Genomic DNA, 27,106 nt, shown 5'->3' with positions numbered 1-27,106 from the left:
TGCAGGGGAAGAGAGATTGCAGAGGCATGTATCCCGCAAAGTGACTGAACCTCCTGTAAGTATTCCTGCTCCCTGTACTGCCTCTGCTGGGCGGCTGCTCCATACCGGTGTACTTTAGCTATATAAGGCGGTGAAACCTGTTTGTAGCACAGGTTACGGCAGGGATGGGGAAGCTCAGGCCCGGGGGGCCTCGGAATCATTTTATCGGCCCTCTGAGCTTTTTTCTACTACCCTCATCTGGCTAGCAGGGTGCTGAGAATGGCGCCCTGCAGCCAGAATCTATGCAGCAGTGACGCCTGGAGCTTCCTTAGGACGCTTCAGACGGTCACCCAGCCGCTCTTACAGCTCCCTGGAGCATCCTCAGGATGGTCCGGGCATTTCTGTAATCACCGTCGATTGTGACCCTGCCCCTGTGTGATGTCACAAGGAGGGGGCGTGGCCTGCACCAGGCCCACAAATAATGTTATATATATCAAAATGGCCCTCGGTGGAAAAAAGGTTCCCCACCCCTGGATTAGGGCAACAGATAAAGATTGATCCATCTGGTTTGCCCACTAGTCTCAGGACCGATCAATGATTATCCCAAACATGCCTACATTTCTTTTGTGTTCCCGTTCCATCTGCTTGGGAGGGTGGGAGGTTTGTTACCATCCACATTGAAATAGACCATATTATCATGCTGTACCTCCCAGTATTACATACTGTACAAGTGATGTAAGTTATTATAAAGTACAATAAGTTCCACATCTATGAATCATTGCTGCGGAGCTACACTTAGTATCTCATCTTTTAACCATTTCCCTTTCACCTACCTGGGCTACTAATATTGTGTTATTTTCCTCTGCAGCCAGTAAAAGTAAAAGAGAAGTTCAGCCCCCTGAAGCAGAGGTCTCCCCCCGCCAGCCGCCCCCACCTGTCCCCGGAGGAAATCAAAGACGCAGATCGAGCGGTGAGAATTTCCTTTCATTCACTAGAAGAAAGGGAAAAGGATGTTGGGCTGAGAAGTTCCAGCGAGCTGGGTCATCTCCTCCACCCCACATCCTGTGCTCTGTTATTAAATGATGAGCAGCTGAGAGCTGGGACCTAATACTAGCTCTACCAATCCTTGTGTGCTTGTCAGCTGTGTCCAGTAATAGAGATAATCAAACTGTCGTCATCCTCCGCCCTATACTGTGCATTGCTGTATATCTGTCTCACACAGAGACAGAATGGACATGGGGTAAACACTCCTAGGGGTATATTTACTAAAGGTTGGGATTTTAGAAGTGGAGATGTTGCCCATAGCAACCAATCAGAGTCTAGATATTATCTTCTAGAAGGTGCTAGATAAATGATAAGTAGAATCTGATTGGTTGCTATAGGCAACATCTCCACTTCTAAAGTACCACTTTTTAGTAAATATACCCCCATGTCTGTATTATAATGCAGCATATTGTAAAACTGCTGAAATATTAATTTATCTCCTCTCCAGTCTGATGGACTCTAATGTGTGATAATGGGAAATCTCTGTCCCCCTCTCCAGTATTCCGACCACTCATGTTTTGCTTATTTCCTTGTTTGAGACATTATTGTCCTTTGTTTATAGGAGTCAACCGCGCCATACAAAGGGCGTAGAAAAGTACAGGAAAAAAATATGACAGTCAATAAGGAGCACAGAATGCATTTTATATGCCTGGTGGAATTTAAATTACTGTTTATTGTTACACTCTATGGGGCCTCTTCATCATACCTAAATAATCGATGGATGTAATTAGGTTTAGAACTCGCATGGAGTTCTACCTAATTACCGGAGGAAATCATCATTCCTCCTCTCCATAACTGTCTGTTTCGAAAAGCTGTCATTTTTGCGATGATAGCTTTTCGGGAAATAGATAGTTTTCCCTGTCTACACTAACTTACCGCAGCTGTAATCTGTGCTGCGCATGCGCTGTTACATTCGTAAAACCAGCGCATGCGCAGCACTGCCTACAGCTGTGGTAATTTTGTGTCCCCCCACATCCAACCTCTGCATACCTCCCCCCTTGTCCCGCACTTACCTGCCCACTGCAGCACCTCTAGCTCTGGTGGTTGTTCTGACACGTGTTCTCCCAGCAGACCACAGTACAGTTTAGAAAAAAAAATAAAAAAAATTTTCTTCTAAACTTTATTGTGTACTGCTTGGAGAACAAGTGTCAGAACAGCAGACGGAGCCAGAGGACGGACCAGAGCGCCGGAGGGAAACGCCGGGTGACCTGCCCATGCTGACACAGGTAAGTGTCACCTGCTATTCGCCACCTCCATCAGATTCGGAAAATACATAATTTTCGGAATTTGATGAATAGCATAATTTCCATATCCCCATACGGAAGTGTCGAAATTAACCCAGGGGGACTTAACCAGGAGATATCCGTGATACAGTATCTCCTGTGTTAAGTCTCTTCATGAATACTAAAATAACGTTAATTAAGGAAAATGTCCTTAAAAACGTTATTTTAGTGTTGATGAATAGGCCCCTTAATAAGATTTCTATACATTTGAACAACAGAAACAACAGAAAATAACAATAGCAGTCAGTAACTCAGTGCCCAAACAGACAGAGTCAGCTGCTAAGTGATTGGGGGCACACTGGAGACGAGGACTGATTGTCTACAGTGTGCCCTATATTCAGTGCGCCTCATATTCCTAATTTTAATATAAATGACGAGAATTGTTATACTTTTTCAGATTCTTTGTACTTTTTTTTATATAACATACTCTAACCCCTACCACCAAATTGTGTGATACTACATGTTGGAAACTCATTGCTGCTATTTACCTTGAGCAGTTGGCTGGTTACACATTTATGCATCAAGCACAGTTCACTACTGGCAAGTGATTGGGAAGTGTTGGGGTGTACCTACCTCATATTCATCTAGTTGCCCCCTGGTTATCTAGTTAATGCTTTGTGGTTCAGCTACGATAATGATTCCAGGTAGGGGACGGGGGGCCCCTAGGCTTTTGGGCCCTAACTGGTACTTCATTCTTTCACCCCCACTACAGGTTCTGCACGTTGAGTGGGTCTGGTAACAGTATATGGTCTAATACAGCGTGACCAAATGATGAAATGGAGCAGAGTGTATGGTATCTGAGGCAATAATGGAGTGACTGGATTCAGTATAGTGTGAGTTTCTGTTTATGAGGTTGCTAAAAATGGAGACACAGTTCTCTAGACAATCCTAACAAAATGTACATTCAATCATACTTGCCGACTATCTGGCTGCTCCTTCCGGGAGGGAGCAGCCAGATCGGCAGAACAGGGGGCGTGACCGGCAAAAGGGGGCGTGGCCGGACGGGCTGAGGTAGTTTTGTGGGCGTGACAGGGGGCGGGGCCGCACAATAATTTTTTTGGCCCCGCCCCCGCTACACAATGCAGAAAAAACGCATTGTGAAGCAGGGGGTGAGGCTAAAATTACGCGATTCAGCGTGAATCGCGTCAGCACCCCCCCCACACACTGCCGGGGTTCAACAGGTATTGGTGGGGGGGGGGGTCGGGGGATCGGCGGCGGCAGGCGGGAGGCTTGCCTGCCTTTCCGGGGGGGCGGGAGCTGCACCCGTTTATCGAGAGGCTCCCGCCCGAATCGGGAGGGTAGGCAACCCTGCATTCAATTATACTGTAAAAAATATCCAACGCGGGAAGACTGTTGTCAGAGAAGCTGTTGGCAAGATAAGATGGCTCCTTTAGGGTGTTCCACTGCATATTTCAAATAGTGGAGATATCTTCCTGTGGCTTGTCTGCAGAGTACACTGGGAATGGGATGTGTAAGATGAACCTTGCAGTGGGTGGGGGTCTTTTCTCATTTGCTGTGCACACCATTTGGTCTCCCTCATCCAGAAGGTAGTTATCGGGAGGGGGGGGGTGTGCGCGCGCGTGCGTGTGTGTCGTGGCGGCGTCCCACACAGTGCACTTACCAGTAGGCTGCAGCATCCGTCCTGGTGTGTGCCTCCCGGATCTTCATTCCAGTTGGCTTCACCTCTAATCTGGGGGTATCCTTGCTCTGCACTCGGTGGTAGTTCTCTATTGGGCAGCTGGAATACCTGCAGATTCTGCGTAATCTCCGATTCCTGTGTGTGCTAAGGTCTGGAGGAGAGCGATCTCATCCAGGTAGCCGCGGTGACAGCAGCTGTAATGGTGCCGGTCACGGTCCTCTCGTGGAGGTATAACAACCCTGACACTAGCGCGCTATTGATCCGCTGTCTCTCCCTCCCCCCATTGTCTCAAAACAAACCTGAGCTGACTAATGCTGGGTACACACTAGACGATATGTCGTCCAATCCTGTGGATTGGAGCGACATATCGGGTTCATCGTCTAGTGTGTACCCATGATATGTACACTCCCGCGGGTTGCTAGCGACATTGCCCGTCGGCCCTACTGCAGGGTCGATGGGGGATATCGCTAACAATGCCTGCAGCATGACACGTCCCTCCCCCCTGTGGGACCTGGCATCGGCAAGTGTGTATTCACTTGCCAGGATGCCGGGTCCAGTTGCTGATGATGTCGTGCTGGATAAACACCGTCTAATGTATGCCCAGCTTTAGAGTGTGCCTTGCAACATGTCCCTGCGGTGCCCCTTGGCTTCAGTCTAGTCAGCCTGAAGAATAATACGGCCCTGGTGGGGAACTGTCTCAATTTACAAAACAGAGAGGATAGATTGGGAAGGAGATGTTTATAAAAGACATCATCCTAAGGGGCATATTTACTAATTATCGAGTCCTAGACCCAATAATTACATTTGTTATTCACAGCAATAAGAAATTGAATGTCGCAGGGATGTACTATTGTACATGTAACCCCTTAAGTGTGCGGTGTTGTGCAAGGTGCATTTGGAGTGATACACTCCCCATTGCCCCAGGAAAGCGCCCTATGGTGTGGGCAATACCTAAGAAGGGGATCCCTGCCCATGCAGGCTTTATAACAGTCACATAATGGCACAGGTATATGCAGCAACTGTTCTTGTTGAATAATTTGTGGGCGCCAGAACTTCTCTTATAAAAATATACCAGTTTATCTCTCTTCTCCTGCACTTTACTTTAAAGGAATATGGTTACAGCAGCTTCTCCTCTCCCTCCAGCTCGTATACTTGGCATGTCAGATGGTATATGACAATCTTATGAATACGGTGGCATCACCTCTTCATCAGCACTTAAACCACAGTTACAATAGATGCTTTGCACACACAGGTCCACCTGGCCCAACGCTGGCTGGTGCCTGTAGTTCCACAGTTTAACACACATCTCTCGAGTAGCTCTCATCTCTGCTGCTTTAATGAAGGACACACCCTGCACAAATGCATTATTCCTCCCGTGTGTGCTGCTACACTCTGGGCCTGATTCAGACCTGCTCGCAAGCACTATGCGCTCGCAAGCGGGTCGATGGTTGTGCATTGCGTGCGCAAGCCCCATAGCGAGTGAGAAATTCACTCGCTCCGGGGCTCGCTACAAACAGGGCGGCTGTCGATGTTAATCGACAGCTCGCCCTGTTTTGTAGGCGGGGTGGGGGGTAGTGGTTGGACAAACGGAGGCGTTCCTGAAGGAACGCCTGCCGTTTGTGGGCGGCCCTACTGACATCACCAGTGATGTCAGTAGTGAACTTATACTCATCTGCCGGAAGCTCACTGGGGCTTGCGGCAGATGATACCCTACCGCAAGGGTCTCGTCGCAAGCCCGATGGTCGCGACCATTGCGACCATCACCTAGCCGCTCGCAAAAGCTGTGGGTGGTCACCCACAGCTTAGCGAGCAGCCAAGGGGCCGGCTTTTTTTTTTTTTAAAAGCGGCCGCCCTCATTCAGTGCGAGCGGCTCTGAATGAGGTCCTCTGCCTTTCTGTAGATAATGTACAGAATGCCTCATACTCAGTCTGCCTCTCTCTGCTCCCTAAAGGACAGGAATATACAGATGGTCACACATATATCTGCCTCTTTGCACCCTTCTCCTTTACATGGGACAGCATTATACAGACTTCTCCAATGCAGCCCACCCCTCTCCTACAGGGATGATTCTTATAGCCACACTGCTCCAACCCTCCCCCCCCTTTAATGGTTGTGGAGGTTTCTATGCATTGGGGTGTCCTCTTCCCACTTAACAGTAAATCTCTATATGATTGGGAACTTCCCTCTCAGCAATACCTCTGCAGCTATTACCCTCTCCTCGGTGCTGCATCATGGAGACTTTGCTGGGCTGCTCATACTGCGGCTTCTGGCTACAGATTCTCTCTTTGCCCAGCTTTCTCTCGTGGTCTCTCTCTAGAGGGTCAATCCTCACACCCACGAGTAGGAGCTTTATATTGCATCTAAGGTACTTTCGGTGCCTAAAGTTGGGTACACACTTAACGATGTGTGTACCCAGTGGCGTGACAGACAACCGCACCGCTCCCAGGCTGACGTATCGGGCATTCGGTACACATTACACAATCCGGTGCCCGTCTGCCTGATCGGATGACATGTAGTCTACATTACTGCTAATGTGTACCCAGCTTTAGAGGGGCATCGTGTCAGCTGACTCGGCCCTGCCCATCTTCCCTTCCGGGGGGGAGCACATGTCTATCTTCTGGGGTTTCTCAGTCTCCACACACTCCGTTAGGCAGAATTCTCCTGGGACCTCCGTCACATCCCAGGGGCGTGACCTAATGTAAAGGGGTGTGGCTTATGCAAAATGCTGTAGAGGGGGGCTTTACATACACATGCATGGACAGGGGCTCCTATACCTAAATATCTAATTATGTAAATCACGCTCTATCTCTGTCACTCCTGGAGAATACTGTTACTTTAAGAGAGAGGTACTTTCCCCCCAACTGAGAGTACACAGAGGACTGCCTCTAGGTAGTCTTTGCTTAGGAGTAAAGTGTAAAAGCCGGATTAAATTTAAATATACAGAAGGTCTGGTCCATACTTGTTTGTGAATAATGTTTCAGTTTTATACCGGACTCCCTGTTCCAAGACAGACCAATTGGAAAGAAATCAGGGGGCATCCCTGTCTGCTTGTGATTCCCGGATTTGTCCTGTATCCTTGGTGTAATCTTTTCTAGTGCACCAGCCCAGAGTTGCTGGAGTGTTGTTGATTCATCAGGATGGTTTGCCGGTGACTAGATATGAATTTGGTTGGGTCTTGGATTGCATCCTGACTCTCAGGGATATATTTACTAAATTGCGGGTATTTAGAAGTAGAGTTGTTGCCTATAGCAACCGATCAGATTCTAGCTATTATCTTCTACAAAGTGCTAGATAAATGATACATAGGAGCATATTCAATTTAGTGCGAGAATTGCAAAAAACCCGCACCTGCGAGATTTTTCCTGCAGGTGCAGGTTTTTTGCTATTCAATTAGGTGCGTGTTTTTTTTTTGGTGCGCGCCGGGAGGTTTTTTTCACGCACCTCCAGATTATGCGTGATTATGCCTAAAGTTGTGAATTTTAGGAAAAATCAGTGGTACTTGCTCTGGGACCCCGGCGGACAGAGCCGTAACTAGTCTTATTGGTGCCGTGTGCCAGAAAGAGCATTGGCACCCCCCCCCCCTATTTTTTAAATAGGGTGATAACACACCCGAAAAAGGGCCATGGTCTCATGGGGAAGGGCCAGGGAAGAGATAGGGGAGGCCAGGAGATGCTGGGGATAAAATAAAAGGAAGCTGCTAGTGAGAATGATAATAAACAGGAAAATTGACAGGCCTGAACAGCGCCCCCTGCCCTGCGGTGCCCTGTGCCATGGCACAGGTCGCACTACCCTAGTTATGGCCCTGCCGGCGGCACTCCCTCTTAGGACTAATTAAGCAATTGGAAGTTTCCAATTAGCTTAATTAGTCCATGATTACTCACCTTCTTAAGCGTTGTCTTCTTCATCCAGTGTTGGGAGCCGGCTCTTCTGCAGCAGGGTGAGTATTTCAGTGTGTGGTGCTTGTAAGTGTGTATGAGTGTGTGTGACCCCCCCAGTGTCCGTATGGCCCCCGGAATGGGTGCTGAGAGAACTACATCTCCCAGCAGCCCTTGCCCCTCCCACCAGCCCCTGGAGCCTCCCCGGGACTCCCAGCAGCCCCCTCTCCAGTAAAAAGAGAAAGGGGAAGCCACCGGGAGCTGCGGAGACCCCCGGGCAGGTAGGTGATGAGTTTTTTTTTTTTTTTTTATTTACGCAGTGTGGGATTTTCAGAGCTGAAAACCCAGCAACCACTATTTTTTTAACTGAATACCGCGGGTATTGGTAGCGCGCATACCCACACTATTCCTAAATTGGCCACAAGGTTTTTACCTCGCTAAACCTCGCGCCCAATTGTATGTGCCCCATAGAGTCTGATTAGTTACTATGTGCAACATCTCCACTTCTAAAAACCTGCACTTTAGTAAATATACTCCTCAGTCTGTTCCCTGCAGAGTTCCGTACCCATTAATTCTGAAGCGGTGCAGCTACATCGGCTGTGGTGACGGGTCTGTCTATTTCTGCAATTGTGGGGGTATCTTCTGGTAGTTATGTTTTCTTCTTGAGTCCTTTGCAGGTGATTGTAAATATTTCTATGCTATTGGTTATTGTTTATTTGGGTGGCTAAGACCTCCACTTCAAATAATTTAAATCTGTTTCTTGAACATTTGAGTATTGGTTAGGTGTCAGGGGTATGTAGGGGTATGTTGGGGGCATTTCCTGTTTGATTGTCTGCTTCAACCTGTACAGTTTTTTATTTTCCATTTATTGTAATCATTCACTTGGGTGGTTATGATTTGTCAACTCACTTCATTGGATTTGAAGCTGGTATGTGGCGTTTTTGTCTAATATCATCCCTAAGACTGTATGGCATTGACAACAAAGCTTGCTGCAAAAAAACAAAACACAGAAGTGAGTTTATTCTGGTAGGAGTAGACATGGGTGACACATAGAGGTGAGTACATGTGTGAGGACAAAAGGCATTGATTACGAGGAGAACTGGAAGACTTTGATAAAGTAATGGGTTTTGAGAGCCCATGTGAAGCTTGGCAGAGTCCTGAAGAGTCTGATAGGGAAATGGAGTGAGTACCAGTGGTGGGAAGCAGCACAAGGGAAATTCCTAGAGACGGGAGTGGGAAGATGTTATCATTTGGGAAGAAAGGGGTCGGTCATTTGAATAGTGAAGTGGACAGGTGGGAATGTGGAGGGAGATTAGGTCACAGATGTAGAGAGAAGAGCATTGGGCCAAGGCCTTATAGTGAGTGTGAGGAGTATGATTTGGACTCTACAGGCTAGGGGAGCCAGGCCATAAATGTGGGATTTGAAAGAGAAGGAGGGCTGAGGTTAACTCCTTGGCAGCTGACTTGTAGGACAGGGATGAGGGCAATGTTGTCAATAGCTGTTGAAAAGTGGAGAGGTGAGGGGACTTGTGAGGGTGGAAAGACGATAAGTTCAGTTTTAGACATGTTAAGACTAAGAGAGCGCTGGGACACCAGGAGAAAATAGCAGAAAAACAGCTTGAGACACAAGGGGGAGGGATGTGGAGCTCAGGAGAGGACAGGTAGATCTGGAGGAAGGAGTTGATGGTAGTGAAGAGAAGATGGGAGTTAGAAGACCAGAAGGAGAAAAGAGTGTTGAAGTAAAACTGTATGAAGATGGACAGGGCAGGGCTATAGGAGGAAAGCAAACAGTTTAAGTAGTGCCACTCAGTGCTTCATGCACACTTTTGAAAGTATCTTGTGCATTTGGAATGCCAGGGTTGAGGCGTGGATTTGACAAAGTTGAGGCGTGCATCTGCCAAAGTTGAGGCGTGCATCTGCCAGGGATGAGGTGTGGAGTGATACTGTAGCTGGAGCAACAGTGTCCACGGCAGAAGTAAAGCTGCTGTTGTAGAGGGAAGTCAGGTATTAATGATGGAGAGAAGTGAATTTGGTGAGAGGAGAAGAAAATATCCGGGTAGAGTAGATGAAAGGCTAAGGGAAAGGAGATGATGGTCAGAGAAAGAGGGAGTGGGGAAATGTGACATAATGGTTAGCCAAATCAATTAGTTGCTTTTATCTGGGTATAACTCTAATATTATTGCCTGCCGGGATTCCATGGATTAAGGATGGAAAAACTGCTCTCTATGGCTCTCGGTCTCAAAGCATCCTAAAGTCTCACAGCAAAGAGATCCATAAATCATGCCTCATACCGGTCTTGTGACAATTTTTTTTTTATTGGGCAAAATTGACCAATCAGTCTCAGCTGTATTATTCTCTGGTATGATCATTTACTGACATATTGCTGCATGTGGGACCAAGCTATGTACAGTAAAATGCTCATAAATAATTCCGAGTGTGTTTAATACATAGTTATTACAGTAATAGTGTGTCAGTTTGAATAGGCAATTTATTTCATCATGGTCTTTCAGAAAGAATCCATCACTAATCTGCGTTCCTTTGGGCTGATGAAAGCCGTGTTCTGTTAGACTGGGGGATAGTAAAGGTTTAAAAACCACTGCAGCTTGTCATCCCCACTCAATAGATGCAAACGTCTCAAAGGTTCTATCCAGCAGAGGTGCCTGATACACAGGACCTCATTACCCTTTAGAAGCCCTCATCGCCATACCCCATTTGCAGAGAACCTTCAGAACTAATCCTGCACATTATATCAAAACGAGAATCTTTTCCTGTGGATAAAATCACAGAAATTTCCTGCCCAACTCACTTGTGAGGCTCGTTAGAGTGCCCCTTCTCATTTCCTGCTAATTTAAAATAACAGCCAGTGTCAATATGGCCATCTTCTGGTACGGTGGTCTAGTTTATAATAGTTGATCTAAAGTTCAACTGATTATAATATACTGTATGTTTGGAGACTTATGGCAACACAGCAGAGGTGGGAGCATTTTCTAATAATGTATGTATGTGTAACTTGTGTCTGACAATACATGGAGTTAGAGAACATATTAAGTTGTGTAATATGGTATTAGGTTGGTATAAATATGCATTGATAGTGGTGACTGCTACTTGGATGGATATGGTCAGTGTGACCGCATAGCTGCGTGCAACTGGGTATATGGACAGACTTTGATTTAGTGTCCTGGAAATTTCCTATTTCCCTGACAGCTGGGCAAGTAAGAGGATCAATGGGTGGAAACTAGCCTAATGACCGAAGCCCCATGCATTTGGCAGGAGAACGCTTTCTTTCCATGTCCCCCGAATACATGGAAACCCCCGGAACCTGGAAGAAGTCCAACCACAAAAACATGATGAGTTCATAAGAATTCAATACATAAGTGACTGTTCTAAACTCCAAATGCTCTCCCTAGATGGTCACCCACTCCTGACACTGACGTATTATACCCGTATATGAGTGTTACACAGAATGAATGTTGCCCAAAGCTATAAAGAATGTATGTAAATGTCCCCTGAATGTTATGTGACCATCACCACTCACTATTCTCTTACTCCCACCAACAAGAAAGGTGTGATGAGATCACTTGATGGCTTATGATGGGCGTCTCCTGCTTTCAGGCACAAAAGGAAAAGCTACACGCGGAGTTAAAGAAAGTTTTACTACAGAAAGGACAAAGAAACTTGGCAGAGCAAGAGGAACCCAAGATGGAGAGCACCATCAACATCACAGAGGTGGGAGCCCCTTTTATTGCAAAATATACATCAAGAATTATATGGCATTTGTTCCTAGCATTCAGTGATGCTTACACCTGTGTGGAGCACACAGGACATTAATGATGATAACTTCATGATCAGGTAGGGTGAGCAGGAGAATCTGGTAAAGATGATATCTGAGAGTTATATATGAATGATCAGGTAGGGAGAGCAGGTAGAGACTGGTAAAAATTATATGGGAGAGTTATATATGGATGATCAGGTAGGATGAGCAGGTAGAGACTGGTGAAGATGTGATGTGAGAGTTATATATGGATGATCAGGTAGGATGAGCAGATAGAGACTGGTAAAGATGTGATGGGAGAGTTATATATGGATGATCAGGTAGGGTGAGCAGGTAGAGTCTGGTAAAGATGTGATGGGAGAGTTATATACGGATGATCAGGTAGGGTGAGCAGGTAGTGTCCGGTGAAGATGATATGGGAGAGTTATATATGGATGATCAGGTAGGATGAGCAGGTAGAGTCTGGTAAAGATGTGATGGGAGAGTTATATGTGGATGATCAGGTAGGATGAGCAGGTAGAGTCTGGTAAAGATGTGATGGGAGAGTTATATGTGGATGATCAGGTAGGATGAGCAGGTAGAGTCTGGTAAAGATGTGATGTGAGAGTTGTATATGGATGATCAGGTAGGATGAGCAGGTAGAGACTAGTGAAGATGTGATGTGAGAGTTATATATGGATGATCAGGTAGGATGAGCAGATAGAGACTGGTAAAGATGTGATGGGAGAGTTATATACGGATGATCAGGTAGGATGAGCAGGTAGAGTCTGGTAAAGATGTGATGTGAGAGTTATATATGGATGATCAGGTAGGATGAGCAGGCAGTGTCTGGTGAAGATGTGATGGGAGAGATATATATTAATGATCAGGTAGGATGAGCAGGTAACGTCTGGTAAAGATGTGATGTGAGAGTTATATATGGATGATCAGGTAGGGTGAGCAGGAGAATCTGGTAAAGATGATATGGGAGAGTTATATATGGATGATCAGTTAGGATCAGCAGGTACCATAAATGATCAGGTAGGGAGAGCTGGTAACGTCTGGTAAAGATGTGATGGGAGAGTTATATATGAATGATCAGGTAGGATGAGCAGATAGAGACTGGTAAAGATGTGATGGGAGAGGTATATATGGATGATCAGGTAGGGAGAGCAGGTAACGTCTGGTAAAGATGTGATGGGAGAGTTATATATGAATGATCAGGTAGGATGAGCAGATGGAGACTGGTAAAGATGTGATGGGAGAGTTATATATGGATGATCAGGTAGGGAGAGCAGGTAATGTCTGGTAAAGATGTGATGGGAGAGTTATATATGGATGATCAGGTAGGGAGAGCAGGTAATGTCTGGTAAAGATGTGATGGGAGAGTTATACTGTATATGGGTGATCAGGTATGGAGATCAGCAGCCATAGAAATGGTAGGGAGATAGAGCTGTACTGATAGGAGGGACCAGTATATATAGGACAATTGTCCTGGTGAGAAATGCTGTAGATGCTGGAAGTTAGGTTCCAGCATGGTGCAGCTAATCAGAAGAGAGAACATGTAAGGAAAGTGAAGTAGGGTTAGTGAACGCTTAAATCAGGCTTTTGTAGTTAAGGTCTCTGCAATGTTTTTCATACCAGGAAAAGCTGAGAGCCTCAGAAATGGTGGAGGTGATAGTGGAAACTGAGGCACAGGCTGGGATGACTGGTATCAGCATCTCTGGAGGAGGCAAAGACGGACTCTTCATATCAGATATCCTCAAGGACTCCCCGGCTTCCAAATCCTTGCCTCTACTTGAAGGTAAAATGTGGGGTGGAGGGTTATTTCAGTTTGGTTTCCTTGTAGATTCCTCTGCTGATTTCTTACAGCAGCAGATATCTTGTACATGAAGAAAGACTTAACTAAGTACCTCAGTGGGAGAAGAAGCAGTCGCATTATCTGAGGAATGTGTTCTATGGTTCTAGGTGAGTCCTCTGTTGAAGGGCAACTAATTCCTGCTTCTCTCTCTGTTACAGGAGACCAGATCATCAGTGCCAGAGTTTACTTTGAAAACATTAAATATGAAGATGCATTGAAAATCCTCCAGTACGCAGAGCATTATAAAGTTGGTTACTGCCTGAAGAGGACGGTGCCATCTAGTGATGTAACAGTTACCCCTGGCACCGTGGAAGTGAAGAGTCCAAAGGCAAAAATGCCAAAAATGGTAAGTAGAGGCACATACCACCAGAGGCAATGGAGTTTAAACTGGATTATTACATTTCTCAAATTTGCATCTGTAGGAAAATCTTTCATTTTGACTGGGTGGGTCAATAATACATAATGTCATATATATAGGTTCTATCTCTGTAGAGACATCCATGCAGTGTCCATGGTTAATATGAATAAATCTTAGGGACAGATTCAATTACTTCACGTAATAACAACAATTACAGTAGCTCCATGGGCTGAAAACAGGAATGAACAAGACACACATCCCACCAACTCGTTCCAACCCTTAGAAAGCACCATGTTTTAGTAAGGTGTCAATGTTGAAGTGTCAATTTATGACCAGAGCCCAGTAAAGGTAACCTTTACTTCAAAGTCGCTTCTGGCGACTTTGACCTGGAAGTCGCGGGATGTCATAGGTGTCAATTTAGAAGGTAGCCATGTAGCTTGATGGTGACTTCCATCAATTGGCCACAAGCTGAAATCTGTGATAAAGTGGCCAATAAAGCAGCAAGTTTCATTACATAGGACGGTTTCTATGTAAGACAATTGTAAGCATTAGGTGTTATTAGTGCTATATAAGCTGTGCTTGTGCATATTAAAGTTTGATAGGTCTGGGAAGGAGATAGGTGAAGGTGTTTAGGAGATTGTAGTGTAGCGGGGTGCAGAGTATCTTTGGTGCTTGATGAGTTCTATTTGTGAATTTTGCTTTGTCCTTGTGCATTTGTGTGTTTAGCTCTTTTGTTTGATTTATACTTTTTTGCCTTTGTATTTTGTGTGTCTGGCCTGTTTTCTGTGTGTGTGGGTGCTGTGAGCCTGTGTCTGTAGGATATTTGGTTTTCTGTGTTAATTGTTTGTTTTCTGTGTATAGCGGTGAGTGGAAGGAGAGGGGAGAATGAGTTTAGTGCAGGAAAAGGAGGTTGAGGACCCCACGAGTGAGTGGCGAGGGATTTGAAGAGGCAGAGGGTAACGAGGAGAGAGGAAGTCAGTGTGCACCTGGCAAAGCAAAAACAGGGCATGATGTTAGATTCAGTCACAAAGAAAATTGTGCCCTGAACAGGGCTAGTCTGTGACCAGATCCAGTTGTGGCCATTGGTGTGTGATTACATTAATTCATTGCTCCATGTCAAGCAGAATCTGGAGATCTCATGAAAATATTTCTCCAACATTAAGTGCAAAATAACGGAGGAGCTGGGAGCTGAGCACAGAGCAACAGCAGGGAACGGTGAGGGCCCAACACTCCAAATTAACTCCTGCTCTTATAAGGAAGACCTGCGCCAGATCCTCCCAACAGAGAACCTCCCTGGCCTTCATATGCAGGAATCTGATAGACCACTGTCTCAGTATATGGGCCTCATAGCAAGACGCAGGAAAGCTTGATACCAAACTCAAGTGAGGTGCTCCCAGGACATCAGGTAGTCCTGAAAGCTCAGAGAAAGCAACCTGTAGGTCCTACAACTGTGACTCATGACTAGGAAAGGAGATGTTTGTGTGCAACAATTTCTTGAAGGCACCTAACACTTGGCTTAAGTGCCTAGAAGAAGTTGCCTATAAAATCCCCAAACTGGTTTATATAGGTTTTGACTGTGATCTAATAGGCCACATGTATACTGATACGTCTCAGATGTCAGATGTCATCAATCTCACTGCCCACTTACTTTTTCGTGAAATATGCCGGAATTGCGCCAGTTTTGCAAAATTGCAATAATTTGCCTTCCCCTATGTAGGTTTGCCTATGTATATAGTGGTGTAGGAACAAGACTACCTGTATTACACTGGCAAAGGAATTATGGGTCTGATTCAGAGACGGACGCTATTTGCGGACGGTCGTTCAGGAAAACGGGGTGGCTATTCAAATGAACCGTTCGCTCTTTGCAGTCTGTTGACGCCTCCATGTCTGAACGAGCGAACAAAACATGCGGTCGCTTTTTGCAAAAATACGCCCCCTGGCCGCTCGCACCATACGTCATGTCCGCTATTTAATAGATTAATCGAGTACATCGAACAGCGTATAAACTGCTCGCTATTCTTGTGGCTGGTTTTTCCTACCGCAATCTTGCGAGCAGTTCTGGCTATAAAATAACCAAGTGACGTGGTCGATGACGCTGCTGTTTTAATTATGCACACCCTAAAAACGCCCGTTTTGACCTTTAAGCACACCTGCGTTCTGATTTCCACTCCCCGTTTTCAAGCACCTTCCCCTGTTTCTACCCACATACGCCTCCTCCTGTCACTCAAAATAGCAGGCATTCGCTATATTGCGAACAAACGATTTCTGGCCGCACTGACTGGTTCGCGCGTGCGTATTACAATCCGTACGCATGCGCAGATGTGCTAACATCGCTCCGAACGAGCGAACGGCCGCTTACGAGCAGCTCTGAATGAGACCCTATGTTCCTGGCTTTGTCCCTTTTTTCTTAAGTATGTGGACTCAGCAAGCCCAGTTGCTAATTGTCCTGCTGAGAGGTAGCATTAGGTTTGCTTACTAGTTAACAAGTGTCAACTTGGTGAGATTTATAATTTGCTATGTTTGAATAATATTTGACTTCAGTTTGCAATGTGGATGTCCCTCAGGTTCCTTTAGAACAGCCTGTTGAGCTTTGATCTATTACCATTAAAGGCTTGCATGCTAATTAAAGATATTGTTGTAATTACACCAAAATGCATGGACTTATGGGATGTGCTGATTTATTTCAGACGGTTAAGAGCCTGACACCAGTGAAGAAGAAAAAGAAGAAGTTGCCAAGTCAAGTCAAGGACTCAGAAGTTTCCATGGAAGCTGTGAAAGGCTCTGAACTTTCTGCTGCCAGCATGGACATTCCGACAGTAGATGTTGAGTTTTCCTTCCCGAAATTCTCCAAGTTATTAAAGACCATGGGTGGGGCAGAATCCTCTACTGACACTAAGAGCACAGAACTTTCTGCCAAAGTAACCGCTACAGAACAAAAAAGACCAAAGTTGAAATTCCCAAGACTTCGAGTAAAAGAAGCTGCTGCAGGAGGAGTGTCTGTGGATGTTCCTGACATCAAAGCAGTTTCAGCGAAAGCTGCATCTGAGGTTGAAGTGAAATCTGGATCATCTGTTCTCAAATCCAAACAGCTTAAAGTGGATGTCACAGTTCCCAAGCCACAAATTGGTGTTTCTGTACCAAAGATTGGAACAGACACCAAGGAAGAAAAAGTTTTCAAGGCTCCACAAGTGGAACTTGATATACCGCTACCATCTATAAAAGCTGACCTGCCAGAGGTTTCTGGAGGCGTTAAAGTTCCTGGACTAAGCACCTTAGTTAAAATTCCAGATGTTGAAATTAAAATGCCATTGGCTGATGTTGCAGTTGAAGCTAAGCTCGGCATGCCCCAAATATCAAAAGTTGGAATCTGCACACCCCAACTACAAAAGGAGCCAGACCTTGCTGTTCAGATTGATGGAAGGCAAAAAACTGAAATAAAGTTGCCCTCAGTTGAAATAGCAGCACCTAAAGTGGATGTCGACTTGAGTTTGCCAAAAGTTGATAGCTCTGTTGAAGTGGAGACACCTGAGATTACTGGGCAAGGCTTTCAGATCAAACTGCCAAAATTTAGTATGTTCAGCAAAACTCCAGAAATAACACCCCCACAAGTCAAAAAAGATTTTAAGGGGAAAGTTTCTGAGGATACATTTAAAATACCATCTACAAAAGCCCCACAAATTGGTATTTCTCTCCCTAAAGGAAAATTGGAAGGGGATAGTCCTGATGGTGAGAGAAGTACCATAAAATTGCCATCTCTTGACATTTGTGCTCCCAAAGTGGATTTTGACATCAACGTTCCCAAGCTGGAGTCAGGAGACATTACTGTTGAGTCTGTAGAGGTTCCAGATGTCGTACTAAAAATGCCCAAAATAAGCCCTCCTAGGGTAGGTATGAAAGTTAAAGATGTTTATGCTGCAAGTGTTCCACATGCTGATGGAAAAGCAGAGAAAATTGAAGCAGAGAGCTCATTTGAAATCCCAGATGTTTCACTCAAAATGCCCAAGATAAGTCTTCCTAAGGTAGGTTTAAAGGGTGATACTCAGGAAATCCAGGCAGAAGTGACAGCTGGGAAAACTGAAGATAAGGAGATTAAAGTGAAAGGACCTAAAATTAATTTGCCCAGTTTTGGAATAAGACTGTCCAAAGATAAATCAGAGATGGTAAGTTCAGAGAGAGAGTATTCAAAAGATGTGGAAGGAAATCTACAATTCCCCTCAATTAAAATGCCATCAGTAGATATATCATTGCCAAAAGTCCAGGACAGTGAACCAGGTAAACTGGAGGTCACAGTTCCTAAAACAAAGGCAGATATCAAAGCACCAAAGTTGGAGGGTACAGCTATGGATGACTTGAAGTTTACAATGCCCAAAGTTTCCTTACCTAAATTTGACATGACAGCAAAACTTGGAAAACCTGATGTGTCTCTTCCAAAAATTGGAGACCTTACTTTAAAAGATGATAAAATAATTGTCCCTGAATTGGATATTTCTATTCCCAAGATTAAACCTGTTGACCTTGGCATAACATCACCAAAACGGGACTTAAGTATTTCGATGGAAAAACCTAAGGTAGCAATGAAGCTGCCAAAAGTAGAGTCTGATTCAATAGCATTTGATGGGGAAACTGGGGATTCAAAACTAGGGCTTTCTTCTATTAAAATGCCCACACTCGAGATTGATGCCCCAAGCCTTGATGTTGACCTAAACTTACCAAAAGTAAAAACCGAGGCTGCTGAGCCACTTTTGGAAAAAGCAGATGTGAAATTCCAGATGCCAAAACTAAACCTCCCTAAACTTAGTGATGTCACCAAAAATATGAATGTTGAACTTGATGTTCCAAAGATCACAGGTGACATTTCTTTACCACACATTGCTGCAGAGATGAAGGGGCCTGGATTGAACATAGACGATAAAGAGGTTAAGATGAGTTTGCCAAAAGTTGAGATTGGAGTAGGGAAATCTACAAACATGGAAGCCAAGGGTGGTGAGCGTAAAGTAAAGTCTGATGCCATGTCACCTAAAGTGAAACTAGAAAAACCAGAGGTAGAAGATACAGAATCCAGAATAAAGTTTCCATCAGTGAAACTTCCCTCTGTTGCAATAATTACACCAAAACTTCCTGATGTGGACATTGATGCAAGCATACCAAAAGCTGCAGTTGAGTTATCAAGTAAAGAGGATCTGAGTGTGAGTGAAGTTAAATGGAAAGCTCCAAAGTTTTCTCTCCGCAAACTTGGAATTTCTGGACCCAAAATCAAGAAAGGTGGAGAAGTGGATGTAAAACCAACGGATGCAGAGGGGGACGCAGATATTGCTATAAAAGGACCAAAAATGAAAATGCCTAAATTTGGAATAATGTTCCCAAAATCAAAACAGGATGTTGAAGGTGGAATAGATGTAAAAGCTAGCAAAGGGAAGGTGGATGTTTCTGCTGGCCAAGCGGATACATTTTCTGATGGAAAAGTTACACTTCCATCAGTTAGACTTCCCACTGTTGACATTTCAGCTCCAAAGTTAGAAGTGGACATTGCAGTGCCGAAGGCAGACACTTCTAGCACAGACAAACCACATGAAATCAATATTGACATTCCAGATGTGAAGCTCAACATTCCCAAATTCTCTCTGCCAAAATTTGGTAAGAGCAAAGGAAGTGATGAAGAAATGGAGAAAGTTAAAGTAGGAGGAAAATCTAAAATGGTAAAGGGAGTTGAGGCTTCTTCTGGTGAACTTGGTGCAAGCAGTATTGAAGCCAAGGGGAAAGGCAAGGAACTAAAAATGAAAATGCCAGCAATCAAGATGCCCTCATTTGGAATATCAAGAAAAGATGCAAATGTAACTGAAACAAAACTGGAGCTCAGCCTCCCTGAAGAGAAAACAAAAAAAATAAAAACAGCAGCGCAGGAAGCTAAAGTGTTGTTAGAGACCCAAGAGGGTGATGAAAAGACATCTTTCATTAAAATGCCTACATTTAAAATGTCACCTCCAAAAATTAAGGCACCAGAAGTTGACCTAACTGTAAAAGGTTCAAAAGAAGACATTCAGCTGCCCGATATCCATGTGAAAGTCCCTCAGGTGTCTTTGCCTTCCCTTGGAATAAAGAGTGATCAGACAGGTAATATCGCCCTTAGAAAGCCAGAAGCAAAAACATTAGATGGACTGGAAATCTCACAGGCTCAATGTAGTGACATAATAAAGATGCCGTCTCTGGAAGTCTCTGCACCAACGGAAGTGTCTTCATTACAAATTTCTGTCCCATGTGTCAAAACAGACAGTACCTTCTTAAAAAAAGCTGAAGTAGATGTTTCTGACGCCGATATTAAAACATATGAAGGAGATTTAAAAATACCCAAGCTGCCATCCCTCAATGTTTCTGTCCCAGATCTAGAATTCGATTTTGGTTTATCCAAAACAAGTGTGGAGACATCTTTGGAACATGCCGCTGCTCTTAGTTTGGAAAAAAATGTTACAAACTTAAAAATGCCAAAAGTTGAATTGCCTAAGTTTGGGGAGTCAGAAGCCAAGATGGACATGAGCGGTGCTAAATCTAAAGCCACTGAGCCTGAAGTCAAATTGAAAGGGTCTAAACTAAAAATGCCACATTTTGATATTTCACTTCCCAAAGTTAAATTAGATGAAGAAGACATACCCTTCATTGAAGGTGAGATGAAAATGCATGGCTCAAGTGCTGAAGCAAGTACCACTGAAGCAATATTCGGTTTGCCATCAGTGGAGCTGCCAAAAATGTCCACCCCTAAAATAAGGGCTCCAGAACTAGAGCTAGATATTAGCCTAAACAAGGATGATGTGAAAGCTGATTTATCAAAGACGCCAAAAGCAGAATTAAGTGGCCCCGAAGGTGAAGAACATGACCTCAAATTTAAGATGCCAAAAATAAAGATGCCTACAATAGGTGGCCCCAGTACTGTTACAGATAAAGACACTGGTAAAATAGATGTTAAGTCTTCCAAAACAGAAGAGGGTTCTGATTCAGGTATCAGAGGCTTTAGAATAAAAATGCCAAAGCTTCAAGTAGGATCTCTTAAAAGAGAAGGAGGGGAGGACATGGAGACAGAAGGTGACCAAAAAAAGACTGTGAAAGGTGATGTGAAGGTCTCCGATCATGAAGAGTCTAACAATGGACGAACATTTAAATTCAAGATGCCATCCTTTGGGATTTCAACAAAGACAACAGACATTAGCACAGAACCATTGCATCCATCTGTGGAAGGTGCAGATTTAAGGTTCAAAATGCCAAAAATCTCTTTGCCTGATGTTGGGTTCTCAAGAGGTGAAGGTGATGGACTAGTAACTTCCATGGGAAGTAGTCAGGCCAATGCAGATGAAAAGATAAAAAGCACCAAATCATCAAGTATTGAGGATTTAGAAATAGACTTGGGACTCAAAATGCCAAAAATTAAGGTACCAACAATTGGGCTACTAGGACGGAAGGGAGATGATGGCATGGATGTATCCCTTGATGATGATTCAGAGGGACAGAAGTCTTTGTTCAAAATGCCAGATGTGGAAATATCTACTCCAAAAATCAAAGGACATGCCGAATATGAAGTGGATAGGGAAAAATTACAGCTGAAGAATATGGAACGAGGTGATTCTCCAAAGAAGGACAGTAAGACAAAGGATGAACACAAACACCATGGCATGACTGAAGAAGATGCTGAAAGAAAATACAAAGTAAAATTACCTAAGTTTGCAGTCAGTTTACCTAAAGCTATGTCTGGGGATGTTGAGCTTTCTGCTCCCAAATTAAAGTCAGAAGCAAAAGACAGTGAGATAAATATGAAAACATTAAGCTCTGAGCATGATACAGATCATGAGGGGAAGAAGAAAAAGCATATATTCTCTCTAGGAAAAGTCAAGGACAAAAGTACAGGTCTGTTATCATCTGATGTAGACACAAGTTTGGAAACTGAAGGTCCAGAAGTAAAGGTTAAGTTACCAAAAATAAAGATGAAACCTTCTTTTGGTCGGTCTAGAGGTAAAGGTAAAGGGGTAGAAGTCAATGGAGAATTTGAAGCTTCGACAAGGTCAGATGTTGACCGGAGTCTTGATGACACAGCTAAGTCTGGAAAGATAAAGTTTCCTAGGTTAGGATTTTCTTCCTCGAAAACAAACTCAGGAGAGGTAAATGTAAATGGTACCAGTTCCTCTGGCCATTTAAATGGGGAGAAGGAGATATCTATTCAAAATGGATCTCAGGATGGTGTTGTGAAAGATGGAAAACTCAAATTTCCTAAAGTTGAATTTTCTTCACCGTACAAAGGCAAAGAAATAGACTCCGAAATGAATCTAAAGTTGGTAAAGACCGAAGATCAAGAGACCAAAGAGGAAGGCAATGAGAGCTCCTTTTCCTCCAGATTTAAATCTCCTAAAATCACTTTCTCTGGTTTCAAGAAAAAAGAGAAGGGCGAGGATCACCCGATTAGCTCCTCTGCAAGAACTGAAATGGCAACAATGGAAAACGTTGGAGAGGGAGACTCAAAGTCGGGGAGAGGTCGGATTTCCCTTGGATTTCTGTCAAGTAAATCTAAGGGAGAATACAGAGTGGACAATAGTGGGATAGAGAAAGAAATGGAGGGGGACAGCAGCAAAGACAAAGTAACAAAATATAAGATACCCAAGTTATCTCTGAGCACAAAGTCAGGGACAGAGGGGGAAACAACTACAGAGACACAAAAAAACATAGATGAGAGCTCTCAAACAGGTTTCCAAATCAGCCTGCCCCAAGTGGTTTTTACCACTCATCAGGAAGAACAAACAATAAAAGAGGAGGAGAACACCCTGGGTTTTCTGAAAGTTACAACGACAAAGCAAATCAAGACAGAGACTGTAACAGAGAAGACACTGGCCATATAAAACAATGACTGTTTTAGTTAAGGACTTCATACAACAACTACTGTAGTCTGAAAAGCTGCAGGCCGCACGTTCCAAAAATAACCTCTCTGCTCTAATCTCTCCTGCATCTCTACTGAATGACTTCTCTGGAGGTCATCGTCAAGGTGACTGTTTTTTTTGTTTGCGTAAAGCAGATTAATCACTTTGAATCAGTCATTATTTAATCTTATAAGCAAAATGCGTGAGGGATCTTAAAAGCAAAATGCGTGACACATTGTGTTGGCTTCATACCATGCTATGTGGGTCGTCCAGAAAATGGTCTGTCTTTAGTAACTGCAATGGTGTGTAGTGTTGTAGCTACCACTTCTTATGGTGAGCAGACAGGAATTTATTTCCTTGAGAGATCATTTCCAGGAACAGAGAGCTCGGCTAGAGCAAAGGATGGGAATTGTTGCCTCAGTGCTTTCATTTTGGTTACATTTAAAGATCCTCATGTCTTAAAACAGCTTTTACAAAAATAGAGGATTAAATCTAAAATGCTGTGGGCACGAAAGTTCCACGTATAGCGTGGCTGTTAGAGGTGGTCACCCCACTTCTGGTGTTGTGGTCTGAGTGACGTGAACAGCTTCTCTGAACATTTACTTGAGAAACAAGTAATCTGCTAATGTAATATGTTTTTGTTTGTTTTTTAACACAAACTTAAAATATTTTTTAAATGTGAATATTGCCTTTATCTTAGATGATCACAGTGCCTGCTGGTGCCTTAATACTCATGTTAATATTCAAGCACACCACAGCTTTGCCAGCGCTGAGTTTTTCAGTGACCATAATCTGTTTCATTTAATCTAGTATATGTATATATATATACATCCACTTTATGTATCTCTACCTACAAAACAACCACATGTGCCAATCCTTTGTTACATTTATCATACCATTGCTGATCCTACGGTTAGGTGACAGAAATAATTCCAGGGTCCTCAGGTAAATTATTAAATGCTAAAAGGTAAATAAGATATTTTGATACCTAGAACTCGCTCACTTTGCTGCCCGTTTATTTGGAGTGGCGCTCCGTCACCTGTTCTTTGTCCAAGATGGTAATAACCATAATTCTATATATAATTATGCGCTAGGCCAGCTTATCCCACAGTACACTACATACATTAAATAAGTAAACTTATTTCTCAGGCATTAAAGGTCTTATACTACTTGCAAAATCTGCGGACGTGCAATCCATTTCCATTTGCAGAAATACGTGGGCACAGCACGCCTCTTCTATGCCGATGTCACAATTGAGAGATTATCGACCATCTGCGCATATGTCAAGGTATATTACTGTGGATTTGCAAAGACATTGGCTTGCGTCACAGTACATGTGGCGCCAGAGGCTGCGTAATTTTCCATATTTTCGTACAGCAGCAACGGTGGAATGGCGTACAAATGTGAATACCCGCAACCGTCAAAACAGCACTTACTTTAAAATGCCGTTTACTGGCACTTTATGGCCAACCCTCGAATTTGCTCCATTTAAGTCTTAAGTGAATCCTGAGACTGTGAGGGAGGGGTTCATTCAACAATGTTTTACTCCAGATGTCTCTTTGCTTTATAAAGTGTGTCTAGAATTTTCAAGAGACATCCCATTGGAAGCATAGGCCAAGTCTTAGTTTCCTCCACCTCACATGATGCAAGAAAAAAAAGATACTAACAACAACATGGGGTTGGATTGGAGGAATTGCCCATAGCATCCAATCAGATTGAAGCTGTCATGTCCTAGAATGTTCTAGGTTGCTTGCTATGGGCAACACCTCAACTTTTCTCTTTTAGAAGTTTTAATGAACCTACTCCTTTACATTGAAAGTAAAATGCTGTGCTGCCCCCCACTATATGGGCAATAGTCCCCCAAAATGCACCTCCTTCAAAACGTAATCCTCATTTAAATAATAGCATTCTGGAGAACAAAATGGCATTTTTAGATAGCTAAAAGTATTGACAACTCATGACCAGCAAGGAATGCTTCAGTCTCTGCACAGTTCTGCCAATTTACACTGTAATATACATGAGCTTGGCATATAACTGAGCCTATATGTAGAATAAAAATGCCTAACTGCGATGCCTACTATGCTTTTTTTTAATGCATTGTTGTAAGTGACCCTTTGAGCACACGGAAGATTCCTGTTTATGTCATCGCGGTCACAGATCCAGGTATACAGGTGCCTTTATGTGCGCTTATACTGAGCCTAACTACCCCAGCGGAACACATTATCCTGAGCATTATGAAAAAAGACTCCCTGGCTGTTTTATCTAAACAAGGCTGCATGAAGATAATAGGCTATATTAAAGTTGTTATTCAAACTTCTGATCCTCCTATTTTATCACACAGCAAAGGCAGCCATTTTGTGTGCTGAACCAATGTTTATCACTTCCCATAAATTCTGACTCAGCTTACAAAATGGCTGCCTCCAGGGTTTTTAGGCGATCGGCGCACATTAAAGATACATCATTTCAGTTGCATTTGCTACAGAGTTAATTTTTATCCTCAGAACATCTTCCAAACGTTATGATTTAGATATTTGTACCGGTTTTGCAGTATAAACTTGGTTAAACAATTTGTTTGGATGGAACATCAGATGTTATAGCCCTGCCCAAAAGTTAGCTTACCCGGGTCTGCTGACGTGCTGTGCACGCTTGCTGCTGCTCCTCTGGATCCTGCGTCTTATTCTCGCAGGAAGGGCAGAGCATTGTCAGTGCACAACAGAACATTGGCAGTGTACAGTAACCATTCATCTAGGGAGTCGCTGACCCCTGTGAACATTGAGCCTTGGCCAAGTAAACACCTGGGATGAGATATAACTGGTGCGTGGAATTATCCTTTTAGGTACCAATCCTATTAATACATAGGAGTCTGGTACAAGTTATATAGGCGCACCCAAGACTTCTATTTAAATGCGACTCCCCCAGAGCCATAGAAAGCCAGCAGTTGCTCAACACAGATTGTACTTTCTATGTTCTATGTAACACAGAAGAAACAGTTATCAGAGTTAATCAATAAAGGATCATATAGATTATTCTCTGACTCAAATGTCAAATCCTTAAAACATTCTAGTCATATTTCAGAAATCTCGAGCCAAACATTTTTCCAACCACGTCACTTCCTGCCAATGCTGTTAAAGCCAAAATGGCCAACATAATTCTGCATTACTCCTGAGGTCTAGGTAACATTCATACCACACATGCACGCCACTTATGGACATTCATGTACCCTAGGGGAAGCATGAGCTAGGCCATGCCTAAATCTACAGAGACAACTGGAGGCTGTAAGAACCAGGCGTGTGTAGAAAAATAGGTATGTTTTTGTGGTATTTTTGTATTTTGCAGGTTAGAGTATGATTTTAGCGTGTGAGAGTTTATTGCCCTGCAGACTGATGTGACATCCGTGTTCGCCATCAATAACATCACATGTATTTCTGTGTAAACATAATTGTGAAAATATAGAAGCTACTACAAGGTGTATAATGTCTATTTTGTATTACCATTATTGTTAATTATTAAAAAGAAATAAAAAAGTGACTTTATATTTGAAGTGAAACAACCATTGTTTTGTAAAGTACCAACTAACCTCCTTCTGCTTATGGATTTATTATTATTTTTTTTAAGTGGTGTTTTGATGTAGTAATCAAATCTTTAATCAAAATGTTTTAATAAACGTTTCATTAAAAACCCCAGAAGACTTGGAAGTGTTGGAGTTGTGTCTTTTTTTTTTGTAAATACAAAAATTTGTCCTGTACTAGGGTTGTGTGCGGGAACCCAGCGTTCAGAATACAGACAGCGGCATCCTAACAGGTAAGGTAAGTGTCCTATCCCTCCTCCTAGCCCACCTGTCCTGCAGCCTAACCCTAAAGCCTTCCCTCCTCTCCCAGCCTATCCCTAACTCTCCCCCTAGTGCCTAATCCCTATACCTAACCCTAATATTTACCGTGGGGATGTCAGTGGTTGGGATTCGACAGCTGTCAGGATTCCAGCGGCGGTATTATGACCGCTGGCATTCCAACCGCCGAGCTGCTGACTACATCCCCTGTACTGTAGGTTCCAACCCCCCCCAAGTGAATAGAAGTGGCATCCCCTCGGGGTCAGAATGAGGTGGGAATGTTATACAGTAGGTGAAGTAATAGTCCATTTCAGGGGCCCTAAATATAAGTAGGTGCTAGTGTAGAAATAATAATAACCTACATAGAGCACAGTAACATTGAATTTAAGAAGTTATAAAAGCAAAATAAAGCATACTACTAAGACTAACACAATTGAAAAAAAAGTTGTATAAATATAGTTTTTGATTTATTATCTTGTGTATATTTTTATGTGTAGCAACCACTTCCTCCCAGAGGCCCCCGGGTGTACATGCAGGGGTGTGATGATGTTATTCACATTATTATAAAATTATACACCGATCTAATTAGGCCATCGAGC

General features: G+C 43.5%; 1 protein-coding gene across 2 annotated transcripts; it reads left to right on the top strand.

The window, feature by feature from the left end:
• PRX (periaxin) lies at positions 1–26,368 on the top strand. 2 transcript variants are annotated; one of them, XM_088450119.1, is made up of 6 exons: positions 1–55; positions 848–949; positions 11,433–11,546; positions 13,216–13,375; positions 13,591–13,778; positions 16,478–26,368. In XM_088450119.1, exons 3-6 carry the CDS (start codon positions 11,520–11,522, stop codon positions 22,661–22,663), a joined length of 6,561 nt encoding a protein of 2,186 aa, XP_088306245.1. In that variant the 5' UTR covers positions 1–55; positions 848–949; positions 11,433–11,519; the 3' UTR covers positions 22,664–26,368. The 2 variants fall into 2 exon arrangements, with proteins under 2 accessions (XP_088306245.1, XP_088306246.1); XM_088450120.1 differs by lacking the exon at positions 848–949 and having other exon boundaries at positions 40–55.
• Positions 26,369–27,106: the final 738 nt, after the last annotated feature.

Source organism: Taudactylus pleione, unplaced genomic scaffold, assembly GCF_031769625.1.
Source record: "Taudactylus pleione unplaced genomic scaffold, aTauple2 ptg000507l, whole genome shotgun sequence".
Taxonomy (NCBI): domain Eukaryota; kingdom Metazoa; phylum Chordata; class Amphibia; order Anura; family Myobatrachidae; genus Taudactylus; species Taudactylus pleione.
The sequence above is the reverse complement of the archived record's forward strand: the minus strand, read 5'-3'. Positions and strand labels throughout refer to the sequence as shown.

Bases quoted from the DNA above. Each gene is read 5' to 3' on its own strand.
- PRX (XM_088450119.1), top strand. From the start codon at position 11,520: ATGGAGAGCACCATCAACATCACAGAG. The intron at 11,547-13,215 runs GTGGGAGCCCCT...TTTTCATACCAG, and splicing joins GCACCATCAACATCACAGAG to GAAAAGCTGAGAGCCTCAGA. The intron at 13,376-13,590 runs GTAAAATGTGGG...TCTCTGTTACAG, and splicing joins ATCCTTGCCTCTACTTGAAG to GAGACCAGATCATCAGTGCC.